The following is a 26,254-nucleotide window of genomic DNA, read 5'->3' on the forward strand; positions in this document are numbered from 1 at the left end:
GTTGACCTAAGGAAATGTTGAGGGAAAGGCTCACCTACCTTGGTTGAGTCTTTTGGGAAGATTCAGATAATTATGGGAAAAAGAGTCAATGTTTGACCTAAGTGCCCTTGACAATGAGTTTTCATACCATTTCAATGTTGTTTAATAATTCTTCCTTAATCTGAATAAACCAGAAACCATACTTAGCACAGAGGAACAAGTAAATAATATCATTATCTTTTAAAATATTTATGACTACTTATAAATTATTAAAGAACACTGGAGTAAGGCTTGGGTGCCATGATAGCTCATTATCACTTAGCCTTACAATTTCTCTATAAAGTGAAAACAGACTAAATGAGGCCTCTTATCTGCAGTTATAATATGTAATTGTGTTTGATACACATACAAGTGACCAGAGGCATTTACTTAATGAGTATACTTTGGTTTGTTCAGAAAATACTATGAACTTCTTTCCAAAGATGGGTTGTAGTAAATATTGGATATTTTAAATATGAGAAATAAGTTTCTTTGAAGCTTTAGCTGTAAGTACAGCAATAGTATGGTGTTCCTACAAATATCACATCTAAATATTTTTCTATCAAAAAATAATTTTTGTAAAAGCTGTCTGTGTTTTTATGCAACTTGTGATAATAAATGTTATCTTTATTTTAGAATAAAATATTGTCTTATTTTTAATGGACTGAATCAAATCACAGACATTTTTATTTTAATGAGCATAATTTATATTCATTTATTTTTTTAACAGCTTTAACAGATGTGCTAATCCTGTCCTTTCAAAAGATTTAGCTGGGTTGGCTTTCAGTATTTTGTGGATGGGTTAACTCCTGAGCCCTAAGGTGAAACAACATATTCCTAACCTGTGCTAGATGCAAAAGTCTGGCCATCATTATAGTAAGAAATCTGTATTGTGTCTATAAGGAGGAAATGGCAATTAACATATTATTGTAATAACTACCATTTATTTTAAATACAAAAGTAATAAGTTTTTAACATTCAGAAAGCAGAGAGATTAGCTAATTCTTTTTTCCCCCAGTTTATGAAAGGCTGAGTAAGTTTCATAATATATATTGTCCTACATACTGTATTTCAAATAGTGTGTACATTTTTGTACGTTGGTGTTTCTGGACCCACACCCAACTGGAACTGAATTTATTTCTTAAATTTTAATTCTGGGACCAGAAGGATAGCTCAAGTAATAGACTACTACATGACTAGCATGTGTAAGAGCCCCTTATTTCAACTTCCAGAGCCTCAACTGGAGTGGCCACTAGTAAAAGAATTTATTTCAGGCAGGTATATGGCACAGTTGTAGAGCACTTGCCTTAAATGTGTGAGGTCCACCCCTATGCCACAAAAAACAAATTTCAAATGCCACGTGTGCAATGAATGGCATTTGTATTAGCCTGCAATACAACAGCAATATAACGAAGTAGATGATCTACTTAATTCTAATGATTGGGGTCCACAGTCTTTTCAGAATTTACCACTTTCCCACTGGCAAATATTTAGATTGCTTTGTGTTTACTATTACAAATGCCGTAAGTCACAGTATATATGTCCTTCCAATTATTTTATGCTAATCACCATGTGACTTTTTGTAATATCAGAATATTCTGATTCTTCATGCCAGCTTCACATGTTACTGTCTTTAACTTTTGCTGACAGATTTAAAAACTGTAGAGTATTTTACATTTCTCTGCCTTTAATTTTTGGAAGGTGGGTCCTCCCATGTGGTGTTTAGTTGTTCCAGAGACCATGTCTAGTGATACTTGGCCAACTGAGACACATGTGTGAATGCAAGGCCCAAAGATGTGGTGCTGCTGGGTCCTGCAGTGACGTACTCCCAGGTGATGCGCCAGGGCCACCAAGGCCACACCCCACAGTGCTGGGGAATCATGTTCTGGGATTAAGCCACGGTCAGCTGCGTGCAGGGTATGTTCTAATCCTGTACTCCAAGTGGTTAGACATTTGCAGCATGTGGCATCTAAGTGAACAGTAGGGGTTCAGCAGGCTGAGCACACACCTGGCTGGGCCCGTGTTTCTTGTCACATAAGGTCTCCTGCACACCTCTAGGAGCAACTTCTAAGCTGAGAGGAGTCCTGAGAACCAGCGGGTTTACAAAGTAAAAATAAAAACCGTTTCATTCTTCTAGGCTACAGTCGGGTGTTAGAGAGTTAGTACTGAAGGTAAAGTGCTTGCTTAGATGTGACAAACTTTGAATCCCCAGCATCACACGTGGTCGTCCCCTAAATTCTGCCTGGGTTCACTCCTGAACACGGCTGCATGTGGCCCAGAAGCCCCCCCTGCAAAAGTAATGATTGTAGGTGGCCTCCAGGGTGGCGAGCCAAGCAAGCAGCCACAGTGAACTGGAAGATCCCGTCTCAACTAAGGTGCCCGCATGAGCACCTAGGCCAGAGGGGACTCCTGCGGTTTTAGAAGTGTGCCAGGAGGAGAACTCTAACCCAGGACCAGCACCAATGCTGTACCTCCCCTACAGGTGGGGCGGGGGGGCGCCGGGTGGCCTCTGGGGTGGTGGCAGCCGCTCACGCAAGCAGCAGTTATTTTCCCCCACATAAGTCACATTGGAGCACCAAGGAGGAAGTATTCTTGAAGGGGAAAATGAGACCACCATCGACCGAGCTCATCCAGAACCCTCCCCCAAAGCGAGAGGGGACACTGGTAGCGACCTGGCGGGATCCACTACAGCAACATGAAGAAAGAGCGCAGATCGCCACTACGAGGAGTGGATGACGAAAAGAGCCCAGAAGCCTCAACAGGGACTATCCACAAATACAATCTCTCCAATAAAGAATTCAGAGATGAAATGTTGAGGATGTTCAATGAGCTCACAAGTAATGATTGGGTATAACTTGTATGGGTGATCCTAATCTCAGCTAGTTCTACCTAAAGATTAATGAAAATCAGAGCATGAAGATGTAGGTGTTCCACCAGGTAATAGAGTCTCAGGACTGGGACATAGTGCCGGTTAGAGAAGGTCTTTGCCATCCCATCAGCTTAAGACAGCTGCCTATGCACACATTCCTCAACTGGTGGCTCAGCGCAAAGGAAAACAAAGGCTTAGCAACAGCATTCTTGAGCAAATACTCCTTAGTGGTAATATTCCCGCAAACTAGTTTCATGTGTCTGAAAAGTAGAAGGAAATATGCAAAGATAACCAAAATTACATCAACAAAAAGTTCTGGTCCTAGTTCACTTGTCTCCTTAAGTACCTTCAATAATAGCATTTTAATCTGGAAACAGAATAATGGAAGAGGAACCACTAACTGAAAATTTTTGTGGGGCTGGAGAGAGTACAGCAGATAGGGTGCTTGCCTTGCATGCAGCAGATCGGGATTCAGTCCCTGGCACCCATACGGTCCCCTGAGCCTTTTCAGGAGTGATCGCTGAGCACAGAGCCAGGAATAAGCCCTGAGCACTACCAGTTGTGTCCCAAAAGCAAACTTTTTTTGGCTTGGAACCATGAAGTATTAGGGATTAAATCTAGGACTTCATGCAAAGCATGCACTCCATCCATTGAGTTATGTCCCCAGTCTGAAGTCATTGATTTTACCTATTTTTTTTTTTTTTTTGAGGGCTGAGGGCTGACTCCTGGTTCTGTGTTCAGAGATCACCCTGGGCAGTACTCAGGAGGCCCTGTGTGGTGTTGGGGATTGAACCCAGTTTGGGTGCATACAAGGTAAGTTCCTGATCAGCTGTACTATCTCTTGAACCTGGAGATGATAACTTGATAACTTACAATATTAAATTACATATTACAGGGATAGAAGTTGGAGGGTCAGTAAATAAGAATGGAGTAAAATTGATAGTAAAAGATTATCAATCAGAAAGCATAGCCAAAGTTTTCCTTAGCACTTGTTTTATTTGACCAAAACTAAAACTCAATGTGAGGGGCTGGAATGAATACAGCAGGTAGAGTGCTTGCCTTGCATGCAGCTCACCCGGGTTAAATCTCCAGAATCCCATATGGTCCCCTGAGCACTGCCAGGAGTAATTTCTGAGTTCAGAGAGCTGAGCACTGCCAGATGTGGCCCAAAAGCAAACCATTGTGAATTTACTATGCTTATAATATAGTAAGCATAGCATATATATTTTTATAGAAGTATTTTTATGATAATTACTTAGGATGATATTATTTCTTCAAGTGCTTACTAGTCTAAATTTAACCTACCTATATTTTAGTGTTTAACTGAATCAAGTTTAATCTTGAGATTAACAATATACTTGATTTTCCCACAGCAGAAGTTTAAAGGAAATTGTACTTGATTTGATTTAACACAAACGATTTTCTCAATAAAGTAAAAATAAAACTATATTCCAATATCACAGATGTCTAGATAAAGTTCAAAATTAGCTAAATATATATATACACATATATATGTATATGGGCTGGAGTGATAGCATGATAGCACAACGGGTAGGGCGTTTGCCTTGCATGTGGCCAACCCTTGTTCGATTCCTCCACCCCTCTCGGAGAGCCTGGCAAGAGTATACCACCTGCATGGCAGAGCCTGGCAAGCTACCCGTGGCATATTCGATGTCAAAAACAGTAACAATAAGTCTCACAATGGAGACGTTACTGGTGCTCGTTCGAGCAAATCAATGATCAACGGGATGACAATGATACAGTGATATATGTGTATATATATTTATATATACACAGGTGTATATATATATTTACTGTGTATATATACACAATATTGTGTGTGTGTATATATATATATATATGTATATATCAGAGGCTCAGGAGAGGGTTCAAAGAGCTCTAGATTCAATCTGGTAACCCACCACATTGCGCACTTATCCCCAAAAAAATCTCATTTAAGAGTGTCCAACAAAGGGGCTGGAGCAATAGCAAAGCGGGTAGGGCATTTGCCTTGCACACAGCCAACCCAGGTTCGATTCCCAGCATCCCAAATGGTCCCCTGAGCACTGCCAGGAGTAATTCCTGAGTGCATGAGCCAGGAGTAACCCTTGTGCATTGCCAGGTGTGACCCAAAAAGAAAAAAAAAAAAAGTATCCAACAAAAAGCAGTTACAAACTCTCTGCAGAGACCTCACTGATACGGAATAAGATGTACAAAAAGTCATAAATGTCCAAATAGACTGCAAAGCCACAATAGGACACACCCTACCCATACTCCAAGAGTACTGCACCACATTTGATGGGAGTCAAAGTAGGTGGCAACCAACCTTAGAGGGAAATACTATATTATTTCAGTTTTGCTTTGGGGCAGGGTTTGGGGTTTGGGATGGAAACACGTGAAATATGGTGGTGGGAAGGTGTAATGGTGGTGGAATTGGTGTTTGGATATTAAATGTAATCAAATATTGTGAGCTACTTTATAAAATAAAAAAATTTAAAAAAACCAAAAAGACAAAAGTCCAAATAATTCAGAATTCAGTTCACTAGAACATGTTTCCTGTTGTATGAAGGATGGTAACACAGACCTCAAGAGCAAGCTCAGGGTAACAGTTTCTCTAGACAAAAAACATTTTCAAAGCACTAATTTGATAACTCAAGAAAAAAATGGGACACATGGAAAAGTTCTCTACATCACTAATTATCAGGATGCAAATCAAAGCAACAATGAGACCATTTCACATCACAGAGATTGGCATTCATCAAAAAACAAGAACAACTAGTGCTGGCACAGATGAGGGGAGAAAGGGACTCTCATTTACTGCTGGTGGGAAAGCCGATTGGTCCAGCCTTTCTAGATAACAATATGGATACTCCTCAAAAATCTAAAAATTGAGGTTTCATATGACCCACCAATACCGCTCCTGGGAATATACCCCTAGTTGCCAAAAAAAACAGTGCAGAAAAGCTACTTGCACTCACGTTCATTGCAGCACTGTTCACAATAACCAGTATCTGGAAACAACCTAAGTGCCTAATAACAGACGAGTGAATAAAGATGAGTGGATAAGGGGGCTGGAGTGATAGCACAGCGGGTAGGTCATTTGCCTTGCACGCGGCCGACCTGGGTTCGATTCCCAGCATCCCATATGGTCCCCTGAGCATGGCCAGGGGTAATTCCTGAGTGCAGAGCCAGGAGTGACCCCTGAGCATCGCTGGGTGTGACCCAAAAAGCAAAAAAAAAGATGAGTGGATAAAAAGACTAGCATATCTACACAATGAAATACTACGCAACTGTCAAGAAAAAATAAGTCATGAAATTTGCTTATACAGATGGACACAGTATCATGCAGAGTGAAATTAATCAGACAGATAGGAACAATGATCGCACCACTGAGGGATTAAAAAAAAAAACAGTATGTGAATAATACCCTAAGACAGTAGAAACAAGGGCCAGAAGGACTGGTTGGGAACGTGCCACAATGGAGGAAAGGGAGCAGTTAGGACAGAAAAGGGACCACTAATGGCAATGATAGTTGAAAATGATCACTCTGAAGTGATCCACTCTGAGTGCTGAAAAGAGGTAGAAGGAATTGTATACATGGCACCCTTACAGGAATAATACTGCAAACCACATTGCCTGAAAAGAAAATGAGGGAAAAGAGGGAAGGAGGGAGACAGAGACAGAGACCGAGGAAAAATGCCATAGAGACAGGCTGGAGGTAGGGAGGGGACTGGGGACATTGGTGATGGGAAATGTGCATTGGTGAAGGGATGGGTGTTGAAACACTGTATTACTGAAACTCAATCATGAAAAACTTTGTAACTTTATATCTTATGGTGTTCAATAATTTTTTTTTAAACTTTTAAGTTGTGGCTCAGGAAAGTTCTCTGAAAAGCTAAGCCATTCAAGCTCTAATACCTTCAGTAAAAGATGTAAATTAGGGGCTGGAGCAATAGCACAACAGGTAGGGCATTTGCCTTGCACGCGGCAAACCCGGGTTTGAATCCCAGCATCCCATATGGTCCCCTGAGCACCGCCAGTAGTAATTCCTGAGTACAAAGCCAATAGTAACCCCTGTGCATCGACAGGTGTGACCCAAAAAACAAACAAAAAAAAAAGATATAGATCAGTGCCAGAGTTTACAGCAACTGCCTTGCAAGAGACTGACCTGGGTTCAATCAGCAGTACCCGTACTCCCCCGAGCACCTCCAGGAGTGATCCCTAACTGCAGACCCAGGAGTAAGCTCTCAGTACCACTGGGTATGACCCCCCCCACCCCCCGCCTCCGATGTATCTCATATGCAGGGGTTTCCAATCTTAACTATTTTCCAGATAAACTAATAAAATTATCAAGTCCCCACTTACAGATATGAATGGACTACCTGAGTCACATAGGCCCATGATTCAGAAATAGAAGGAAGAGGGAAACTAGATTCGTTCTCACCTGGCAATTGTTTTTCTATGTCTTTCTGATCAAGTTGATTAGGAAATTTTATCTTCAGTGCTATAAGAAAAAAATGAGATCTGTAAACAAATTTAAATTATACATACAAATTACAGAGATTGCCAAATGAACAGCTGTTTGGTATAATGTGGCCCAAATCCTAACAAAGGAATAAACATCTCACTGATGTTTAAAATTCCTTCTGTTGGGCCCAAGCAATAGTACAGCACATACGGCTCTTCCTTTGCACACATCTAACAAGGGTTCAATTCCCTGCACCACATAGGGTCTCCCAAGTCTTGCCTAGAGTGATCCCTGAGCACAGCTAGGAGTCTACGAGTGGCCACCCTCCAAACAATTATATTTCCTCTATTCAAAACTAGATGGGCAGGGGCTGGAGAGAAGGTGGGGCACTTGCCTTGCATGTAGCAGACCTCGGTTAGAGTCCAGCACCCCACATGTTCCCCTGAGCTGTACCAAGAGCAATCTCTGAGCCACTCAGTAAAGGATGCTTGGAGGGCTCACTCGGGATGGGAGATACAAGCTGAAAGTAGACTATAGACCGAACATGATGGCCACTCAATACCTATATTGCAAACCACAACTCCCAAAAGGAGAAAGAGAGCAAAAGGGAATGCCCTGCCACAGAGGTGGGGTGGGGTGGTGGGAGGGATACAGAGATCATTGGTGGTGGAGAATGGGCACTGGTGGATGGGTACTCGATCATTATATGACTGAAATGTAAGCACGAAAGTTTCTAAGTCTGTAACTGTACCTCACAGTGATTCATGTAAAAAAATTTTTTTAAATGGGGCTAGAGCGATAGTACAGCAGGTAGGGCGTTTGCCTTGCATGCAGCCGACCCTGGTTCGATTCCCAGCATCCCATATGGTCTCCTGAGCACTACCAGAAGTAGTTCCTGAGTACAAAGCCAGGAGTAACCCCTGAGCATCGTCGGATGTGACCCAAAAAGAAAAAATAAAATTTAAAAAGACATGAACAAAAACCCTTAAAAGGTGAAAAAAAAAAAGAGTGATTCCTGAGTGCAGAGCCAGGAATAAACTTTGGGCACCCCCCCCACAAAAAAAAAATCAAACCCCAAAAATAGAAGGACCAATATCCAATATTCTATCACTTTCTCTTTGCCCCTTGAATCCCTTTTCTTAACAATTTAAGAAAATTAGCTTGGTTTGAAAATTTGACTCTTGGCTTGGTTTACAAGTCTGAGTCAATTTTCTAGATGCCAGTTTAGTTAACAGAAATGCTTCCAACATTTATAACACCACTCAATGATTTTCAAGCGTGAGAATTGGTAAGATATCACTATAACAGTTTATATATGTTTGAGATTCCATAATTTCATTAAGACCTGAAGTACTCCACTCCTATAATTAAGCTGACTGTGAATGTGGGGTTCTTACTTAGGAGTTGGTTTTTGAGCAGAAGTGGTTGTTGTGTCTTGAGTTCCCCATCTTCAGGTGCGCCATATTCTGTTAAAGAAGAAATTTTAAAGAGATGATTGATAAACCAAAGTTCACTATAAGAAAAAAAGTGAGGGCTGAAGAGATAGTACAAGAGTTAAGGCACTTGCCTTGCATGTGGCCAATCCCAGTTTAATCCCCTATATGGTCTTAACCATCCTATATGGTCCCCTCTGCACTGCAAAGGAGTATTATGGTATAGCCCCCAAAACCAAAATGGAAACAAATGGCACAGATAAACATCAAATTTTCTTTTCTTTTCCTTGGAACAAGAGAGCAACAGCCAGTATCTACTTCCTTTCCTTCGGTGACCTCCAATTTCAGGAGACAGGCAGCACCTGCTTCAAGCCTGGGATCCTTTAGCTCTTAAACGTTACATCACTGGGGCTGGAGCAATAGCACAGCAGGTAGAGCATTTGCCCTGCACACAGCCGACCTGGGTTCGATTCCCAGCACCCCATATGGTTCCCTGAACACCATCAGAAGTAATTCCTTAGTGCATGAGCCAGGAGTAACCCTTATGCATCGCCAGGTGTGACCCAAAAAGCAAAAAAAAACCCAAACTTTACATCACTGATCATCAGAGACCATGTCCTAACTCAAACTGTGCACTGATTCAAACTAACAAGATAAGGTTGCACATTTCAAATACTTAGAATGCACACTTAAATGTTTCCCTTTATTTCTGGGTTCTATCTAGGACATTTTCACCAACTTCTAGCTAGATAGTACAGGCCAAGCTGGATAGTCAGTACCACTACTACAAACCCGGTGCCAGGCCAGAAAAGTGGCCACAGCAAAAGAGTATAAGGACAGCAGGGCTCCTGCTCAACCTCCTGCCAGGCCAACTAGTGACAACATTTTTATAAATATCCCCAAGTATCCCGTTTGCTCTCCTAGAAGTCCTAGCAGTGAAACACCAAGCGTACCTGCAGGGCTCGCACGTGACCCTCTGTGCACCACCCCCCACCCCTTACCAAGTGATTTAGAATTCACCGAAGTGGCCAGGAAATTGGGCCAGCTAATGGAGTCATTTGAAAGCAATTCCCACAGGCAGCTTTTCTTCCTCAAAGATAATGTTCCAGCCTGAAGCATTTATGTGGTGAGCTTCTTGCATTAGGAAATATATAAATAAAAGAAAATCACATGAAAGTGAAATCTGGCATAATAATGAAGTCAAAACAAAATGGAAAGTACATCAGGGACAAAGAGTCCTGAAGCCATAGCTTCAAAGTCTGAGGACGTAGCCTGGAAAACACAAGAGAGCACCCTTGCATACCAAGTGCCCAAACTGGTAATGTGGGTGAGCATCAGAATGAATGCTTGGAGAAAAGGGCATTCTTCCCAACTCACAGGAACATCAGAACTGGGGGAGTAGGGTGGGGTTTACAAAATAACAATGGTGGGCGGGAAAGGGAGTATAGGAGCTTAGGGCGCTTGCTGTGCATGCAGCTGACCTGTTTGACCCTGGCACTACATTCAGTCCTCCGGAGCAGCGCCAGGAATGACACCTGAGCACAGAGCCAGGGAGTAAGTCCTGAGCACAGCCGGTGTGGCCCAAGAAACAAACAAACAAAAAAATTTAAATACCAATTACCACTTTTGTCTTAAAGTGCTCTGAACTTTTCACTTGCCCTAGAGTATAAGCAGGACTGAGATAAACTGGATTGCCTGCTGCCACTCCAGGATATGGTGTGAATCAAGCATTTGATTCACCAAATCAAATGCTTGGTGAATACAAAGTGTAGAGCCTCTTTTCTCCTTGTCTGCACATCTCTCCCAGAAATCCCTGCACACTCTCCAGTATCAGAGATAGAGGCCTTCTTTTCTGGAGGCATCGATTTCTCTGCAACCCCCTTCCTCAAGTCGCCCCAGGAAAGGATAGGGAGGCCACTTGGACACAAAAAGAAAGCAGGGAGGGGCTGGAGCGATAGCACAGCGGGTAGGGCGTTTGCCTTGCACACGGCCGACCCGGGTTCTAATCCCAGCATCCCATATGGTCCCCTGAGCACCGCCAGGGGTAATTCCTGAGTGAAGAGCCAGGAGTAACCCTTGTGCATCGCCGGGTGTGACCCAAAAACCAAAAAAAAAAAAGAAAGCAGGGAAAGTCCACAGCACCCGTTAGTCCCCCCGCCAAGGTCGCGCTTCAGCTGAAAGGGTCCAGTTCACATATACATACTGAGGCAGAGCAGCTCGTATCTCGGATGGGCTGCAAGAAATTCTTCGCTTGGTCTGTTTTTTTCTGGATCCTGATGTCCACCAGCCTTTTTCCATTCGTTTCCAAAATTCTTTCGGTAATCCAGCTCAGCTCCCCTCCTTTCCTCTGGCAGAATCTATATTGATGTAAAAGAGAAACAGGAAGCATTTTTATAACTAGCACTGTGTTTTGCGCAGTGTTTTTCCTCTAGCTATCTACGAAAGAATCAAACTGAAAAGGACAAGACAGGGGCCTGGGGTGGTCTCTCAAGGGAGAGAACATGCTTTCCATGTTATGAGGTCCTGGGTTATTCTCTTCATGGTACCATTAAAAAAAAAAAAAAAAGGAGGGGTGGAGGACACCAAGATCATAACCGTATTTATCTTTCTTATTTTAACACTGAAAGAACAGGGGCCGGAGAGAGACAGTACAGCAGGTAGGGCACTTGCCTTGCATGGGCCGACCCTGATTCAATTCCTGTTACCCCATATTGGTCCCCCCAAACCCTGCCAGTAGTGATCCCTCAGCACAAAGCCAGAAGTAAGTCCTATGCACTGCTGGGTTTGACCCAAAACAAAATAAAAAAAACACCTGACAATTCAGTATCTGTAAGAGTATCTGCCCTGAGCCAACTTCTGAACTGGCCAGGTGCTGAAGGCCAACGCTGAGAGAGCAGCGAGAGCCCATGCTGGGGTTGCTGAGGGAGTAAGAGCAAGTGGCACCCAAGTACGGACTGGATGGGAAGGACGGTGAAAAGTGATAAGGTAGCGCCGTGGTTTAGCTTTTCTGCCTATATTCCTACTCCCCTAAGAAAGAGGAAAAATTACGCAGTATGTTTGCACCAACAACAGGTTAATTCTCCAGAGGAATCCAACTGTACTTATGAAAATACATCAAGGGTAATATTTTATAGTTTGGAAAAAAACTACAACTAGTACCCTATACAATAATCAGAAATAATTTCAGTGGTTTTTTGTTTGTTTTTTGCTTTTTGGGTCACACCTGTCGATGCTCTGGGGTTACTCCTGGCTCTGCACTCAGGAATCACTCCTGGCGGTGCTCAGTGGACCATATGGGATGCTGGGAATAGAACCCGGTTGGCTGCGTGCAAGACAAATGCCCTAACTGCTGTGCTATCGCTCCAGCCCCTCATTTCAGTTTTTTGACAATGTTTTCTAGTCAAAAATTATTTGGGGGACTGGAGCGATAGCACAGCGGGTAGGGCGTTTGCCTTGAACACAGCCAACCTAGGTTCAATTTCCGGCTTCCCATATGGTCCCCTGAGCACTGCCAGGAATAATTCCTGAGTGCAGAACCAGAAGTAACCCTTGAGCATCTCCCGGTATGACCCAAAAAGCAAAAATAATAATAATTATTATTATTTGGTCAGACCAGAGCGATAGTACTGTGTTAGCGCTCTTGCGTTGCACGCAGCCACCTGGGTTTGATCTCTGGCACCTCATATGGTCCCCTAAGCCACCACCAGGAGTGATCCCTGAGCACAGAGCCAGGTATAAGCCCTGAGCACAAGAGGGCATGGCCCAAATCAACAACAAAGAAATTATCTAGTTCTCGACCAGAGATCTAGTACGGGGGTGGAGCTGTTTGCCTTGCATGTGACCAACTCTTGATTCCATGCCTGGCACCACCTGGTTCCCCCCAGCACGAGCAGGAGTGTTTCCTGGTTGCAGAGTCAGCAGTAAGCCTTGAGTACCACACAGCATGGCCCAAAAACTTAACGAATAAGTAAATAAGTAAATGATCTGGTCCTGATATTTGTGCTCACCTCACATCTGTTCAGGGTCTTCAGCTGACCAATTTTGGCGATGATGAGCTGACGACTGCTCTCCTTTTTGCCTTCTTCAGTCAGGGGGTTTCTCATGCAGGACAAAGAGTGAAGACTCTGCAACTTATCCAGCTCATTGATAAATGACCACTGAAATGTGACAACAGAGAACCAATGAAAATAAACATATTTCAGGCTATGTTGCTGTTTAATCACCAAAAGAGAAGCAACAGTCCTTGGTTGCCATCCGAGGCACGAGCTTGCATCATGCACCAGGAACCCCTGGAAGCCTACATTTACACTAACTTCTCCACAAAAGGTAACAAGACAGGGGCCGGGGCAATAATACAGGAGGTAGGGCGCTTTTCTGGCACACAGCCAACCCACGTTTGATCCCAGTTAATCCCCCAAGCATTGTCAGAGTCAGGTAGAGCCTGAGTGCAGGGCCAGGAGTAACCACTGAGCACCACCCAAAACAAACAAGCAAAAAAAAAAAAAAAAAGTGACAACTCATTTTGTTTTGGGTGTGGCCCCAAAATAAAAATAAAAACAAAAGTTGAGAAGACAACCTGCTTTGGTGTAAATTCAACAAATTTCTCCATCAATATTTTTGGCTTTATAAGAGGGCTGTGAGGTAGTATTTTTCTTTCCCCTTTTTTTTTACTTTTTGCTTTTTTGGTCACACCCGGCAATGCACAGGGGTTACTCCTGGCTCTGCACTCAGGAATTACTCCTGGCGGTGCTCAGGAGACCATATGGGATGCTGAGAACAGAACCTGGGTCAGCCACATGCAAGGCAAATGCCGTACCCGCTGTGCTATCACTCCAGCCCCCTCCTCTTAAAAAAATTAGGGGTGTGTTGTTGCTCAGGGCACCCCATGTAGTGCTGGGGCTCTAACCCAGGTGGGCTACATACAAAGCAAGCACTATCTCACTCACTATACTATCTCTCTGCCCCCGATAATATCTTAATTAATAAAACTTATAAATCCCATTGTGAGTGGAAATCAGCATAATGTAGCATGTGCTATCTGAAGAAACTTACTTGTGATATTTGATTGTCATTTACTACAAGGTATTGCAAGGCAGGGAACATTGATGTTTTGCACCCTAGAAAAAAGAGAATTAAGTTACACAGTAGAAGCAAAAAATTAGTCGTGGGCAGGGGGAAATGTAAGAATCTTATATACCAATTCCAGCATCTGGAAAATGTATTGCAGAAATTCCAATGTCAGAAAGGATTAGTTGTTCTAATCTGAAAATACAAATGTTAAACTTGATTACACAGAAGAATACAAAATGTTATGGGCTATTATCCTGACTATTATGGTCAGACTTCTTCATTAAAGCCCTGAACTAATGGTTTGAGGCTCTTCGTGTTCCTGGAGCGAGCAGAACTACACTAGCACGCAACAGGGACGAATGGAGACGTTACTGGACCCGCTCAAGCAAATCGAAGATCAACAGGATAACAAGTGATACAAGTGATTATCCTAACTAGATTTAAACTTTTTTCCCTACACCTTAGGTTTTGCACTCTGTGTGTGATGCATAGAATCATCAAGTCCAAAAAATGAACTCCTCTACAGAATTATACTGTATTCTAATAAATCTAACAGAGCCTGGGTGCCAACTATATGCTAAGTGCTACTTGGGTCTCAGGAAGGAAGAGATATCGCCTGACTTCCGAAAGTTCAATGAGACTTTTGATATTAGCACCAGGATCAAATTATTCATTCTTCAATTATTAAGTACAGACATACAAAGCACCTTACATGGCTCAAAAGTAAATTCTCTAAATTCAACTTTCCCAAAGGGAATGAGTCAATTTGCATATCTTATCGGTATCTTATTTCCATTGAACATGTATCTGAGGCTTATGATCTATAAGCTAAAAAGTTACTATGCAATACTGTAAAGTTATTTTAGGATCCAACTACCTGGGCAGATGTCCTATCAAAAATAGCTGGTTTTCATCAATTAATCGATTAACCGAAAGATCTAGTATCTTGACCATCTGTAGAACATCAGTTGGCCTGTATGGAAAATAAGATTTTTGCAACATGAATTTAAAATATACAAATATACAGTCTCATTTTTCAAAGACTGGGCCTTAAGTCCAGCATGGCTTTATTTTTTTATTTTAGGGTCACACCCAGCGATGCTCAGGGGTTACTCCTAGCTCTGCACTCGGAATTACTCCTGGCAGTGCTCAGGGGACTGTATGGGATGCTGGGAATCGAACCCGGGTTGGCTGTGTGCAAGGTAAATGCCCTACCCACTTTGCTGTCGCTCCAGCCCCTGTCCAGCAAGGCTTTAGAGTGGGGTGGGAGAAGGTAAATAGGCACTAGGGGCCTGAGAGATGATGCGAAATTTCTGTCTTGACTGTGACCTTATACCATGATTCTGCCAGATGTTACCAACAGGGGAAATTGGATGGCATTGGCCATTATTTCTTTTCATTCCTTTCTCTTTACAGGAGGGAATGTAGAAGTGGGGAGTGACATTTAGGCCACAGTTGGCAGAACTCAGGGGTGGCTCTCAGTACGCAGAGGAGCATGTGGCACTGGAGATGGCACCCAGGCATTCTGCACGTAAAGCTTGCACTCAGCCCTTTGAGGGGCACCCCCTCCCTCCAGCCCTCTCAAGATGTTAGCTCCAATCACTGCATGTGAGTCTATGCATCAAAATAAAGAGTTTAATGGAATAAAAATTCCTGCACTTGGAGGCCCAGGGATGGTCCGGTGGCCATCAGAGCACCTGCTTTGCAAGTGTGAGGACCTAAGTGGAAGTCAGTGCACCTCAGCTAGAAGTACATCACGTGTGATCACAACTACATGTGCGACCCCCAGCGAGCACCATGGCCCAGTGTACAAGCACCACAACCAAGCATGTGTGACCCCTACTCACTATAATAATCACCACAAATACACATGTGTAGGCATTTGCCTATAAAATCAATAAGAGTCTTTAAAATACCTTTCATTTGAGTGGTCAGAGAGATAGTACAGTGAATATGGCACTTGCCTTGCACCCAGGTTCTCTAGTAGACATCCTGTATCGTCCCCTAAGCACTCCAGGAGTATTACTAAATGCAGAGGAGCTAAGAGTAACCCTAGAGTATCATTGGGTGTGGCCCCAAAACCAAAACATGAAAGAAAAAAAAAGTTTTAAAATATCTGAGTACCTTTCATTTGGACCCTTTCAGAATTTGCCATAAATCTTCCCACCATATGGAATGCCAGAGACCAAACCTGGGTCAGTCACGTGCAAAGCAAACACCCTACCCGCTGTACCCCAGCTCCCAAACAACAAAGTTTAAATCAGGACTTTCACCCAGTTTTCTCCTTGATTACAATCTATTAGTTAAGTTTTAGCTGACAACTGGTGTGGATGGCGGGGGGGAGGCATTTGGTTTGTGGGCCACATGCGGCAATGCTCAGGGGTTACTCTGGCCCTACACTCCCTTCCAATAATGCTTGGGGAAGTAGGAAGCATCAAGAATTGAATTCTGAGAATTCAGAATGTGCTCAGCCCTTGAAGCCGTCTCCCTGGCCCCAAAACTCTAATCCCTCAAGGCTATTAGCCATGTGCACTTTTCCAGTTACTTTTTGCATCACTTTCTAAAAATTCATATTTTGGGCAGAACTTAAGGTGACTGTGCTAAGTAAAATTAGTAAAGAAGTGAAAGACAGGCTTGGGAGAACAACGTATCTCGCTTGCCTCTATGCTTGCTTACGTGCTCTTCAAGTTTATATGATCTCTCTTCTCACCCTCCCCTATCATGTATCTTTCTAAGTTTTATTCAAAAAAAACTACCTTGCCGTTTGGACCCTGCTGTGGAGCGAGCATGATGGAAGAGCCCAAGGAAGCGCCCTTGGACTCCAAGCAGCCCACTGAACTAATTCCGGCATGGGACCAGAGACCCCACGGTGCGCTGAAACAGTAGGAACCGGGCATCCCCCAATTCTTTTAACCTCTCTCTCTCTCAACTCCTCCCTCCTGAGCACAGCGCAGGATCCGCAGTTTTCCTGAGCACAAAATGGAGACGCCGAGCCTCTCTCTAGGCTTCTCCATCTTATGAGCACCATAAAAGGGTAAAAGTTTGTAGTGATGTTATTTCTGGTTGTACTTTCCCTGGACTTTATACAGAAACCCAAAACCGCGCGGCTGCTTCCGCGGCCGCGCAACCTAATGTCATCTTAGCATCAGCAATATGTAATATGTCCCTTTTTAATGGGTCGGACTTTTGTGGGAGATCCTAACAAGAATAGTAAGTCTGTTGCTGAAATATTGAAGGCAATCAAAGTGGTAGCCATCTCTCTAGACTGAACTAAGCTATATCCCCACGCCGGCTGAGAAGAAATTTTCTTCTTTCTCGGGAAGAAACGCGGCGTGTCGTCAACTACAGTGTGATGTCCATTAAGCAAACAGACCTGGTGGCGTGGGAATGGGATATAAGGGGAAAAATTATGTACATGGAACAGTGGGACGCTGGTGGAATCTCGAGCCGGAGCCGATACCAGCGCAAGACCTTCGGTTCCAGAAACTGCTTGCAGACACTCTACTAGTCTATCAACTAAGCCAGAGCCCCACGCCTGCCGATGACGGGAAATAACCATCCTTTTCGGTTTTTTTTCCCTTGTCAGGCAGCGTGGCGATTACTAAACAGGCGTGAACTCTGTGGCGCGGGGCAAGGGGGAAAAAGAAAAGTTATGTAACTAACAGCGGGACTTAATATGTCTATATTCTTAGCAGTGGAGAACTATTAAATGCCTCCTTGGCAATAGGACTGCTTTCCTTTTTTGGGGGAAACCCCAACAACGGTAGTGAGTTGTGTGTTGAAACATGGAATGTAATCGAGATAAGGCATAAATGAAGTGAAACTTATCATGTACAAGGGTGGGGACTGGGGAGGTGGGAGGGGGCGGCAGGTATACTGCGGGGGTTGGTGATGGAAGATGGGCACTGGTGAAGGGAAGGGTGTTTGAGAATTGTATAACCGACATAATCCTGAGAACTATGTAACCCTCCACATGGTGATTCAATAAAATTAATAAAAAAAAAAAAAAAAAAAACTACCTTGGGGGCTGGAGCAATAGCACAGCAGGTAGGGCGTTTGCCTTGCACATGGCCCACCCGGGTTCGGTTCCCAGCATCCCATATGGTCCCCTGAGCACCGCCAGGAGTAATTCCTGAGTGCAGAGCCAGGAGTGACCCCTGTGCATCGCTGGGTGGGTGTGACCCAATATATATATATATAATCATTTTATTTATCAGAATGACTAAATTATAACAAATACTATATAATAAATACTTGTTACCTTTCTGAAATGCAAATATCGTTAGCTTTCAGGTACAATTCCTCAAGGACTGGCCACCCAGAGGCACACTGGAGCAGCTGGGAAGAGAACTCAGGTCAGGGTAGAGTCCTTCTGCAGTTGTTTCTTTCCATATGTTATTGACTACAACCTTCACATGAAGTTAGTTTAGCTACTACTTAGGAATCAAGTACCTCACAAACATTCCATGACAGATTATGTTTCAGGCTAGAAGTGCAGGGCAATATAATGTTAACAGGCTGCTTTTTAATATGGGAGCAAATGCTTGTCTCACTCTGGGCAAACAAAAGGTACTCAGGCATACCTGGAACTGTACTTAGAGGCGATGAAGACCCAGTACCTCCTCACCATTTCCTCTGGCTCCCTTAACTTAACTGATATTGAACGCCTTTCCTAGGTTCTCAATGACTATTGAGTTGAGGAAGAACATACTGAATTATCACCATCTCCACCTCCTGAATTTCTATATTCCCTTCTTGTTCCCTGCTAGACCTAACTCAAGGAAGGAGGCCTAGGAAAGAAGAGACAAGGCTGTGGCCACACTAAGGGCAGACATTAAAGAGACACCTGGGGCTGGAGCAATAACACAGAGGTAGGGCATTTGCCTTGCATGCGGCCGACCCAGGTTCGATTCCCAGCATCAGCATCCCACATGGTCCCCTGAGCACCGCCAGGGGTAATTCCTGAGTGCAGAGCCAGGAGTAACCCCTGAGCATTGCCAGGTGTGACCCAAAAAGCAAAAAAAAAAAAAGACACCTCTAGGTGAGGTGCCTTGGTGGATGAACAACTTACTCGAACAAGGTTTGAAAATGGAAAATTCTGGTTGTGGGAAATCAGCACACCCCTGACAGAAAAACTACAGTACCAGATCCACAAGTCCACTTTCAATTTCCACTAGAGTCACTAGACAATAGGAGGTGAATGTCAAACAGGAAAATAATGTGAAAATCTTTCTGCTGCTTAAACTTGGGAGATGGCGCCGGGGCTCATGCCTTGATATACAAGGACCCAAGTGAACCTCAACACTTCAGAGTATAACTTTGGGGGCCCCTGGCAGCAATGGGCCCAAGTAGTGCCAAGTCACTGGGCCCTATCACAGAACCTTCAAGCCCAGTTGACTGAGTGTCGAAATGGTCACCAGGCCCCCTTCATGGACACCCCCAAAAAACAAAAACCACCTCTGTGGAAAACTCTGGTAGCTAAAGGGGCCAAAAGGCAGTTGATGGTAAGGTGCAACTGGAGAGTTCATACATACATACTGCACACCAGTAAGGAATGTCACTGCTTAGAAACACAACAGAATAAATCAGAATAAGCCATCAGGGACAACATAGATTCTTTGCTACAAAATTTTGCAATGACTGTGCAACTACTGTCTGGAAGGCATTTTTTTTTTTTTTCTTTTTGGGTCACACCCGGCGATGCACAGGGGTCACTCCTGGCTCATGCACTCAGGAATTACTCCTGGCGGTGCTCGGGGGACCATATGGGATGCTGGGATTCGAACCCGGGTCGGCCGCGTGCAAGGCAAACGCCCTACCCGCTGTGCTATCACTCCAGCCCCTGGAAGGCATTTTAATGATTCAAACAAAGCTACAATTGTGTTCTAATTCCCTGTTAAGTCAAGAATTTAAAACTGCTTATCATTGAATAATAAAAGAAATATGATTACCTCAGCCCAGGTTATTCCTGTGTGGTTAAGGACTAAAATCTTCAGCGTTGAAAATGTTCCAATTACAGATGGTGGACCAGAGGGAAATTTGAATTTATTTTCACTGGATAGAAAAAGAAGATACAATGTACAGTAGGATCTACTAAAAGTCATATAAAGTGACACTTTGGTACCAGTGTATGCAACATACAGACGCAAAGTTGATGAGTCATAACCCAGGAACACCAACAACAGAACTCCGGTTTCTAGAGGGTAAAAGAGGGGATTGGAGGGAGGAAAGCACTCGCCTTATACCTGCTGACTCCTATTTAATATCTGGCACCACATATGGTCCCTTGAGCATCAATGGGGTCACTCCTGAGCACAGAGACAGGAATAACTACTGAGCACTCCTGAGTGTGGGCCCAACCCTTCACTCAAATAAATTAAAAAATAAGAGAGAACATTAATTTAGGGGGCTGAAGAGATAGAACAGCGGGCAGGTCACCCACTTTGCATGCAATAGCACCCCATCTGGTCCCCCAAGCTCCATCAGGAGTGATCCCTGAGAGCAGAGCAAAAGTAAGCCCTGGGTAGCACGACCAGTGATTAAAAAAAAAGGGGGGGGTGGCTGGAGAGATAGCACAGTGGATAGGGTGTTTGCCTTGCACGCAGCCGACCCGGGTTCGATTCCCAGCATCCCATATGGTCACCCAAGCACTGCCGGGAGTAATTCCTGAGTGTATGAGCCAGGAGTAACCCCTGTGCATTGCTGGGTGTGACCCAAAAAGCAAAAAAATAAATAAATAAAAATAAAAATTAAAAAATAAAAAAAACTAAAACCCATCAATTTAGGATTTAATATGAGGGGACTGGTTTGTTTCATCTTTATAGTGAAATTATATTGAGGGGATGAAGACCTAGTACAGCAGGTAGAGCACTTGCTTTGCATGCAGCCAACCCAGGTTCATTCCCAGGCACCCCATGTGGTCCATCAAACACACCAGGAGTGATCCCTGAGCGCAGAGCCAGGAGTAAGCCCTGAGCACACATGGGCGTGGGCCAAAGTTTAAAAAAAAAAAAAACTATACTGAGATGAAGTAAATCAGATTTTTAACATTTACAACATAGAATTTTAGGTCTGACAGGCCCAAGAAATAATCAGAGGGTTCAAGCAGCTGGTAAAGCTACATGTTTCCTAAAACAAGAGGCTTTTCCAAAGGGGTGGAGGAGTAGGGGGGTAGGGTGCCGACATCAAACCCAGAGTTACATACATGAGCAACATCCCCGGCTCATGTAAATTTTACTTCCTTTGTAAAATTAAGTACCCCTCTCCAAAGTTTTATAGAATGTTAAATTCTGAGGTCGAATGCTGTCTCTTTAAATCAGATGGGTGAAATTAACTACTATCTTTAAAACTTCCTCTCAAGATTGAGCTGGAGTGACAGTACAGAGGGTACTTGCCTTGCATGAGGCCAAGCAGGGCTTGATCCCTGACACTCCCTATGGTTCCCTGAGCCCTCCAGGAGTGATCCCTTCACCATGAGTAAGCCAGGTGTAGTCCCCAAACAGAAAATAAATAAAAAATAAATTCCTCTCAAGAACTTGATCTCGATCTCGGTGCTGGAGAGACATTACAGCAGGTAAGGCGCTTGCCTTGCTTGAGGCCCACCTGAGTTCCAATCTCCGGGCACCCCAAATGTTTCCCTAACAGAAGTGATCTCTGAGCACAGAACCAGAAGAAACCCCTGAGCACTGCCAGGTATGACCTCAGCCAGCCTCCTACCCCCAGTCCCCGCGCCACCCCTACCCCACCCCACCCCACGCCTGCCCCAAAAGGAAAGCCAATCTCAGGAAATAATGTTCTCATTTCGTTTGGTTTAAGGCCACACCCAGTGGTGCTTAAGGGCTGTGCCTGGCAGTGCTCAGGGCACCACGCAGTGCTGGAGAGTCAGCATGCCAAGATGCCCTCCAGCAAACTGAACTATCTCTCCAGCCCAACAATCATCTTTTTTTTTTTTTTTGCTTTTTTGGGTCACACCCAGCAATGCACAGGGGTCATTCCTGGCTCATGCACTCAGGAATTACCCTTGGTGGTGCTCAGGGGACTATATGGGATGCTGGGATTCGAACCTGGGTCGGCCGCGTGCAAGGCAAACGCCCTACCCACTGTGCTATCACTCCAGCCCCCCAACAATCATCTTAAAAGAAGATGCCAATAAACCGGTCCCCTTATTCCGAGATGAGACATCATGGACCAAAGGACACCATTTTGCTCTACCAGGGAGTGCAACTAATTTAGACCAAGCTGCTACACTGACCCGCCTGGGTATGTACAAATATATAACTATAATCATACGCTAATGTACATGTAGCTCTGTGTAAAGTTGGTTCAACCATGAAAGGGGAAGCCTGACTGATCCCTGGGAAGTTAGATTCAGAGATAAAAACTAACGAAATATTCAAAAAGCATAGAAAACTCTGATACTAGTTTTTAAAAAATATTTAGTGGTGGGGCCGGAGTGATAGTACAGTGGGCAGGGCGTCTGCCTTGCACGCGGCTTACCCAGGTTTTTTTTTTGGTGTTTTTTTTTGGTTTTTTTTTTTTTTTGCTTTTTGGGTCACACCTGGAGATGCACGGGGGTTACTCCTGGCTCTGCACTCAGGAATCACTCCTGGCGGTGCTCAGGGGACCATATGGGATGCTGGGAATCGAACCCGGGTCGGCCGCAAGCAAGGCAAACGCCCTACCCGCTGTCCTATCGTTCCAGCCCCCTTACCCAGGTTTGATATGGCATCCCATATGGTCCCCTGAGCACTACCAGGAGTGATTCCTGAGTGCAGAGCTAGGAGGAAGCCTTGAGCATCACTGGGTATGACCCAAGTAGCAAAAAAAAAAAAAAAAATTCAGTGGAAATTGGCAAAAGAAAAAAAATCCTTATTAGAATGGAATTAAATAGCTTTCCAGTGAAATAACTCATTCCTAAAGCAATTAAGTTCTGGACAGTTCAGAATGAGCAAATACCACCTTTCCTACTCCCCAGTTAGATATCTGTTCCCCAGACAGGCCATCTGCTTGCTCCAGGCTTTCAAGAAATACAAAAAAAGGCAGAAACGCATCTGGACTGAGCATTAAACCATGGCGCCGTGCCACCCCAGGTGGGGAAAGGTGTTTGTCCCTTCCACCTTTTCTCCCTGGCTGCGCGGTGGCCGCCACCTTTTCAGAGCCTATTGGACAGGGCCGGAGCGATAGCACAGCGGGTAGGGCGTTTGCCTTGCACGCGGCCGACCTGGGTTCGATCTCCGGCATCCCATATGGTCCCCCAAGCACCGCCAGGAGTAATTCCTGAGTGCAAAGCCAGGAGTAACCCCTGAGCATCGCTGGGTGTGACCCGAAAACAAAACAAACAACAACAAAAAAAAACAGAGCCTATTGGACAGCCAGGTACGAGACTGCAGTGACGTGACACGTGGGGCCTCACAGGATGGGGGTTAGAACCGGCCCCTCTTCCTGTCCTGACAAGGCCCCGAGTTGCCACCCACGCACAGCTCCTGACTCCTGAATGACTATGATCTCAGAGGCACACAAACCAATCTCGGAACCTGGAGGCTTTTGACAGAAATCCCTCCAGACTTATTACTAAAATATCAGAAATCCAAAATCACGTGTCCGCTATGCGGCCATGACATCATATGCTCTTCATAATCAGCAAAAGAAAACAAATTATCTAATGATGCCTTTTCGGCAGGTCTGATGGTTGGGGGAAATTCCAAATAATAATGGTGGGTCTCTTGTCGAAATACTGAATATGGGCTGGAGCGATAGCACAGCGGGTAGGGCATTTGCCTTGCACACAGCCGACCCAGGTTCAATTCCCAGCATCCCATGTGGTCCCCTGAGCACCACCAGGGGTAATTCCTGAGTGCAGAACTAGGAGTAACCCCTGAGCATCGCCGGGTGTGACCCAAAAAGCAAAAAAATAAATTAAAAAAAATATGTATTGAATGTGATCAAAGTATGGAGAGAGTAAAGTGAAATTAATCTGCCACACAGGCAGGGAAAGGGGTGGGATGGGGGTATACTGGGGTTCTTGGTGGTAGAAAACGTGCACTGGTGAAGGGATGGGTGTCTGATCATTGTATGACTGAGACTCAAACTGGAAAGCTTTGTAACTGTTCTCACAGTGATTCAAAACCTAAAAATAATTTTAAAAAAAAATACAAAAAAAATCTTTTAAAGCACTGTATACCTGCCGGTGTCCCCCTCTACCCAATCCAACACAGGGTGCATTCCCGTCAACCGACTCACTTCATGAGGCCATGTGAAAAACAGTAATAATCCAATAATAGCAGAGAAAGACTTAGAGCTTAGGTAAATTCAACCAGGCATCTTTTCCTCCTCATTCCCACAAGGACGCTGTAAGGGAGCCAGGAGAGATTAGGGGTTTTATCCTTGTGACCATGCCCACCCAGGGTGCCTACCTGAGATTAAGAGTTTCCAGATGTTCTAGCTGATGAGCAATGTGAACCACTTCATCCCAGGACGTCAGCAGGTTTTTCGACATATTTAGCTCCCTAATGTCTGAAGGCATATGTTAAGAAACAGTAACCGAAAAGATTCGTGAAAAACATACAATAGCAAACTCTGAAAGCTGGAGCACAGGATCTTCCTCTCTATAATCTCTCTTCTTCTGGAAACACTTTTTATGAACACCACACTCCTTTAAAAAAAAAAAGATGGTGGGGAAGAACTGAGTGTTGAAAGTAGGTAAAGGGATATACAGGTAACCCTTCAGTATCTGTATTGCAAACCATACAATGGAGAGAGATGCCCAAAAGGGGAGAGAGAGAGAGAGAGAGTGAGAGAGAGAGAGAGAGAGAGAGAGAAGAGAAAGAGGGAGGGAGTAGGAGAAAAAGAGAGAGACAGAGAGAGAGAGAGGAAAAGTGCCTGCCACTGAGGCAGGCAGTGGTGGGTTGGGAAGAACACTGGGGACATTGGGTGGGAATGTACACTGGTGAAGGGATGGGTACTGGTACATTATATAACTAAAACCCAATCATGAACAACCTTGTAATGGTGTATCTTAAAGTTTTATTGTGAAACTAAAAAGTTGGAGGAAAAATATGTACAATCAAGTGAATAAGAACTCAAACCAGGGGTGGGAGTGAAAGCACAGCGGGTAGGGCACTTGCCTTGGAACCCGGGTTTGAGTCCCAGCATCCCATATGGTCCCCAAGCACTGCCAGGAGTAATTCCTGAGTGCAGAGCCAGGAGTAACCCCTGTGCATTGCCGGGTTTGACCCAAAAAAAAAAAAAAAAACCAAAACCAAAACCACTGTATGATTCTGTGACAAGAAGGCAGCCAGTGACAGTGATAAGTCAGTAAGCAGCAGGGCTCTTCCCCAGCACTGCCAAGCCTCACACCAAGCACAAACTTCTGCTCCCCAGGAGCACTGTGACACTCTGCAAGAGTCCCCAGATAATGAATGTCACCAGCATGATTTGTACACAAGATGCAGTAAGACAAAAAAAAAAAAATGGGGCTGGAGCAATAGCACAGCGGGTAGGGCATTTGCCTTGCATGTGTTCGACCCAGGTTTGATTCTCAGCATCCCATGAGCACTGCCAGGGGTGATTCCTGAGTGCAGAAGTAACCCCTGTACATTGCCGGGTGTGACCCAAAAGGCAAAAAAAAAAAAAAAGATGCAATAAGAATGACACCCCGGCACAGGAATTCCCTGGTATAGGAATTTAGAGAAAGCCAACTGGGAGAACAGACGAGAAAGGTACTTAAGCCAAGTACTAAAGAGGAATGAGGACAAAGGCATCGAGAAGGGCAATGTGGGGGCCAGAGAGATAATACAGCAGGTAGGGCAGTTGCCTGGCCAACCTGAATTTGATCCTCAGCACCCCTTATGGTCCTCCAAACCTCAGCAGAAGTGACCCTTGAGTGCAGAGCCAGGATTAAGGCCTGAGCACTACCAAGTATGGCCTCAAAACAAAACAAGGGGAGGGGGAAAGGGCAGTGCTGGGCTGGCGGCTGGCCAGCAGGCTGGAAGGCAGGCTTTACATGCCAAGGCCTGGCTTCCAACCCTGTCACATGGTCCTCTGAGCAACACCCGAGGCAACCCCAAGCACTGAGCTGGGAACAGCCCCAGAGCACCAATGGGTGTGGCTCCCAAACCAATCCGCCCCCCACAAAGCAAAATGAAAACATTGGTAGCAAAACCCCCAATGAGAAAGAAGAAAGAGAAGCTGGGAGCAGAAGTAGGGCCATTGGAGAAAAATCCTACACACAAACACATGACTCAGAATGTTGGGGAACCATTCTGTTCAGAGCAGAAAATACAGAAGTCTTTTTTTGTTTTGTTTTGGGTGGGGGTGGGGGGCATGCCTGGTGGTACTCAGGAGTTACTCCTGGTTGTGCACTAGGAATCACTCCTGGCAGCGGCCAGTGCCAGCCAG

General features: G+C 44.4%; 2 protein-coding genes across 5 annotated transcripts in view; one reads left to right on the top strand and one right to left on the bottom strand.

Annotated features, from left to right (window-relative positions):
• The window catches only part of B3GALNT2 (beta-1,3-N-acetylgalactosaminyltransferase 2), a 62,345-nt gene extending 44,669 nt beyond the window's left edge, over positions 1–17,676 (top strand). Inside the window, exons 13-14 of one of the 3 annotated variants that reach the window (XM_055146710.1) lie at positions 3,597–3,700; positions 16,595–17,676. In XM_055146710.1, the coding sequence (XP_055002685.1) occupies positions 3,597–3,700; positions 16,595–16,744 (254 nt within the window). In that variant the 3' untranslated portion in view covers positions 16,745–17,676. Of the gene's footprint in view, positions 1–3,596; positions 3,701–16,594 lie in introns of those variants that run through there. The other 2 variants (XM_055146711.1, XM_055146712.1) reach the window with 2 other exon arrangements.
• Positions 1–26,254, bottom strand: part of TBCE (tubulin folding cofactor E) — a 64,333-nt gene that overhangs the window by 1,940 nt on the left and 36,139 nt on the right. For both annotated transcript variants that reach the window (XM_055146714.1, XM_055146713.1), the window contains exons 6-15: positions 24,271–24,370; positions 19,810–19,912; positions 18,120–18,196; positions 14,736–14,831; positions 13,986–14,050; positions 13,841–13,905; positions 12,796–12,945; positions 10,992–11,145; positions 8,753–8,821; positions 7,332–7,391 (exon numbers count right to left, since the gene is read on the bottom strand). In XM_055146714.1, coding sequence (XP_055002689.1) covers positions 7,332–7,391; positions 8,753–8,821; positions 10,992–11,145; positions 12,796–12,945; positions 13,841–13,905; positions 13,986–14,050; positions 14,736–14,831; positions 18,120–18,196; positions 19,810–19,912; positions 24,271–24,370 — 939 coding nt within the window. The remainder of the gene's footprint in view (positions 1–7,331; positions 7,392–8,752; positions 8,822–10,991; positions 11,146–12,795; positions 12,946–13,840; positions 13,906–13,985; positions 14,051–14,735; positions 14,832–18,119; positions 18,197–19,809; positions 19,913–24,270; positions 24,371–26,254) is intronic.

This window comes from Sorex araneus, chromosome 9, assembly GCF_027595985.1.
Source record: "Sorex araneus isolate mSorAra2 chromosome 9, mSorAra2.pri, whole genome shotgun sequence".
Classification (NCBI taxonomy): Eukaryota; Metazoa; Chordata; class Mammalia; order Eulipotyphla; family Soricidae; genus Sorex; species Sorex araneus.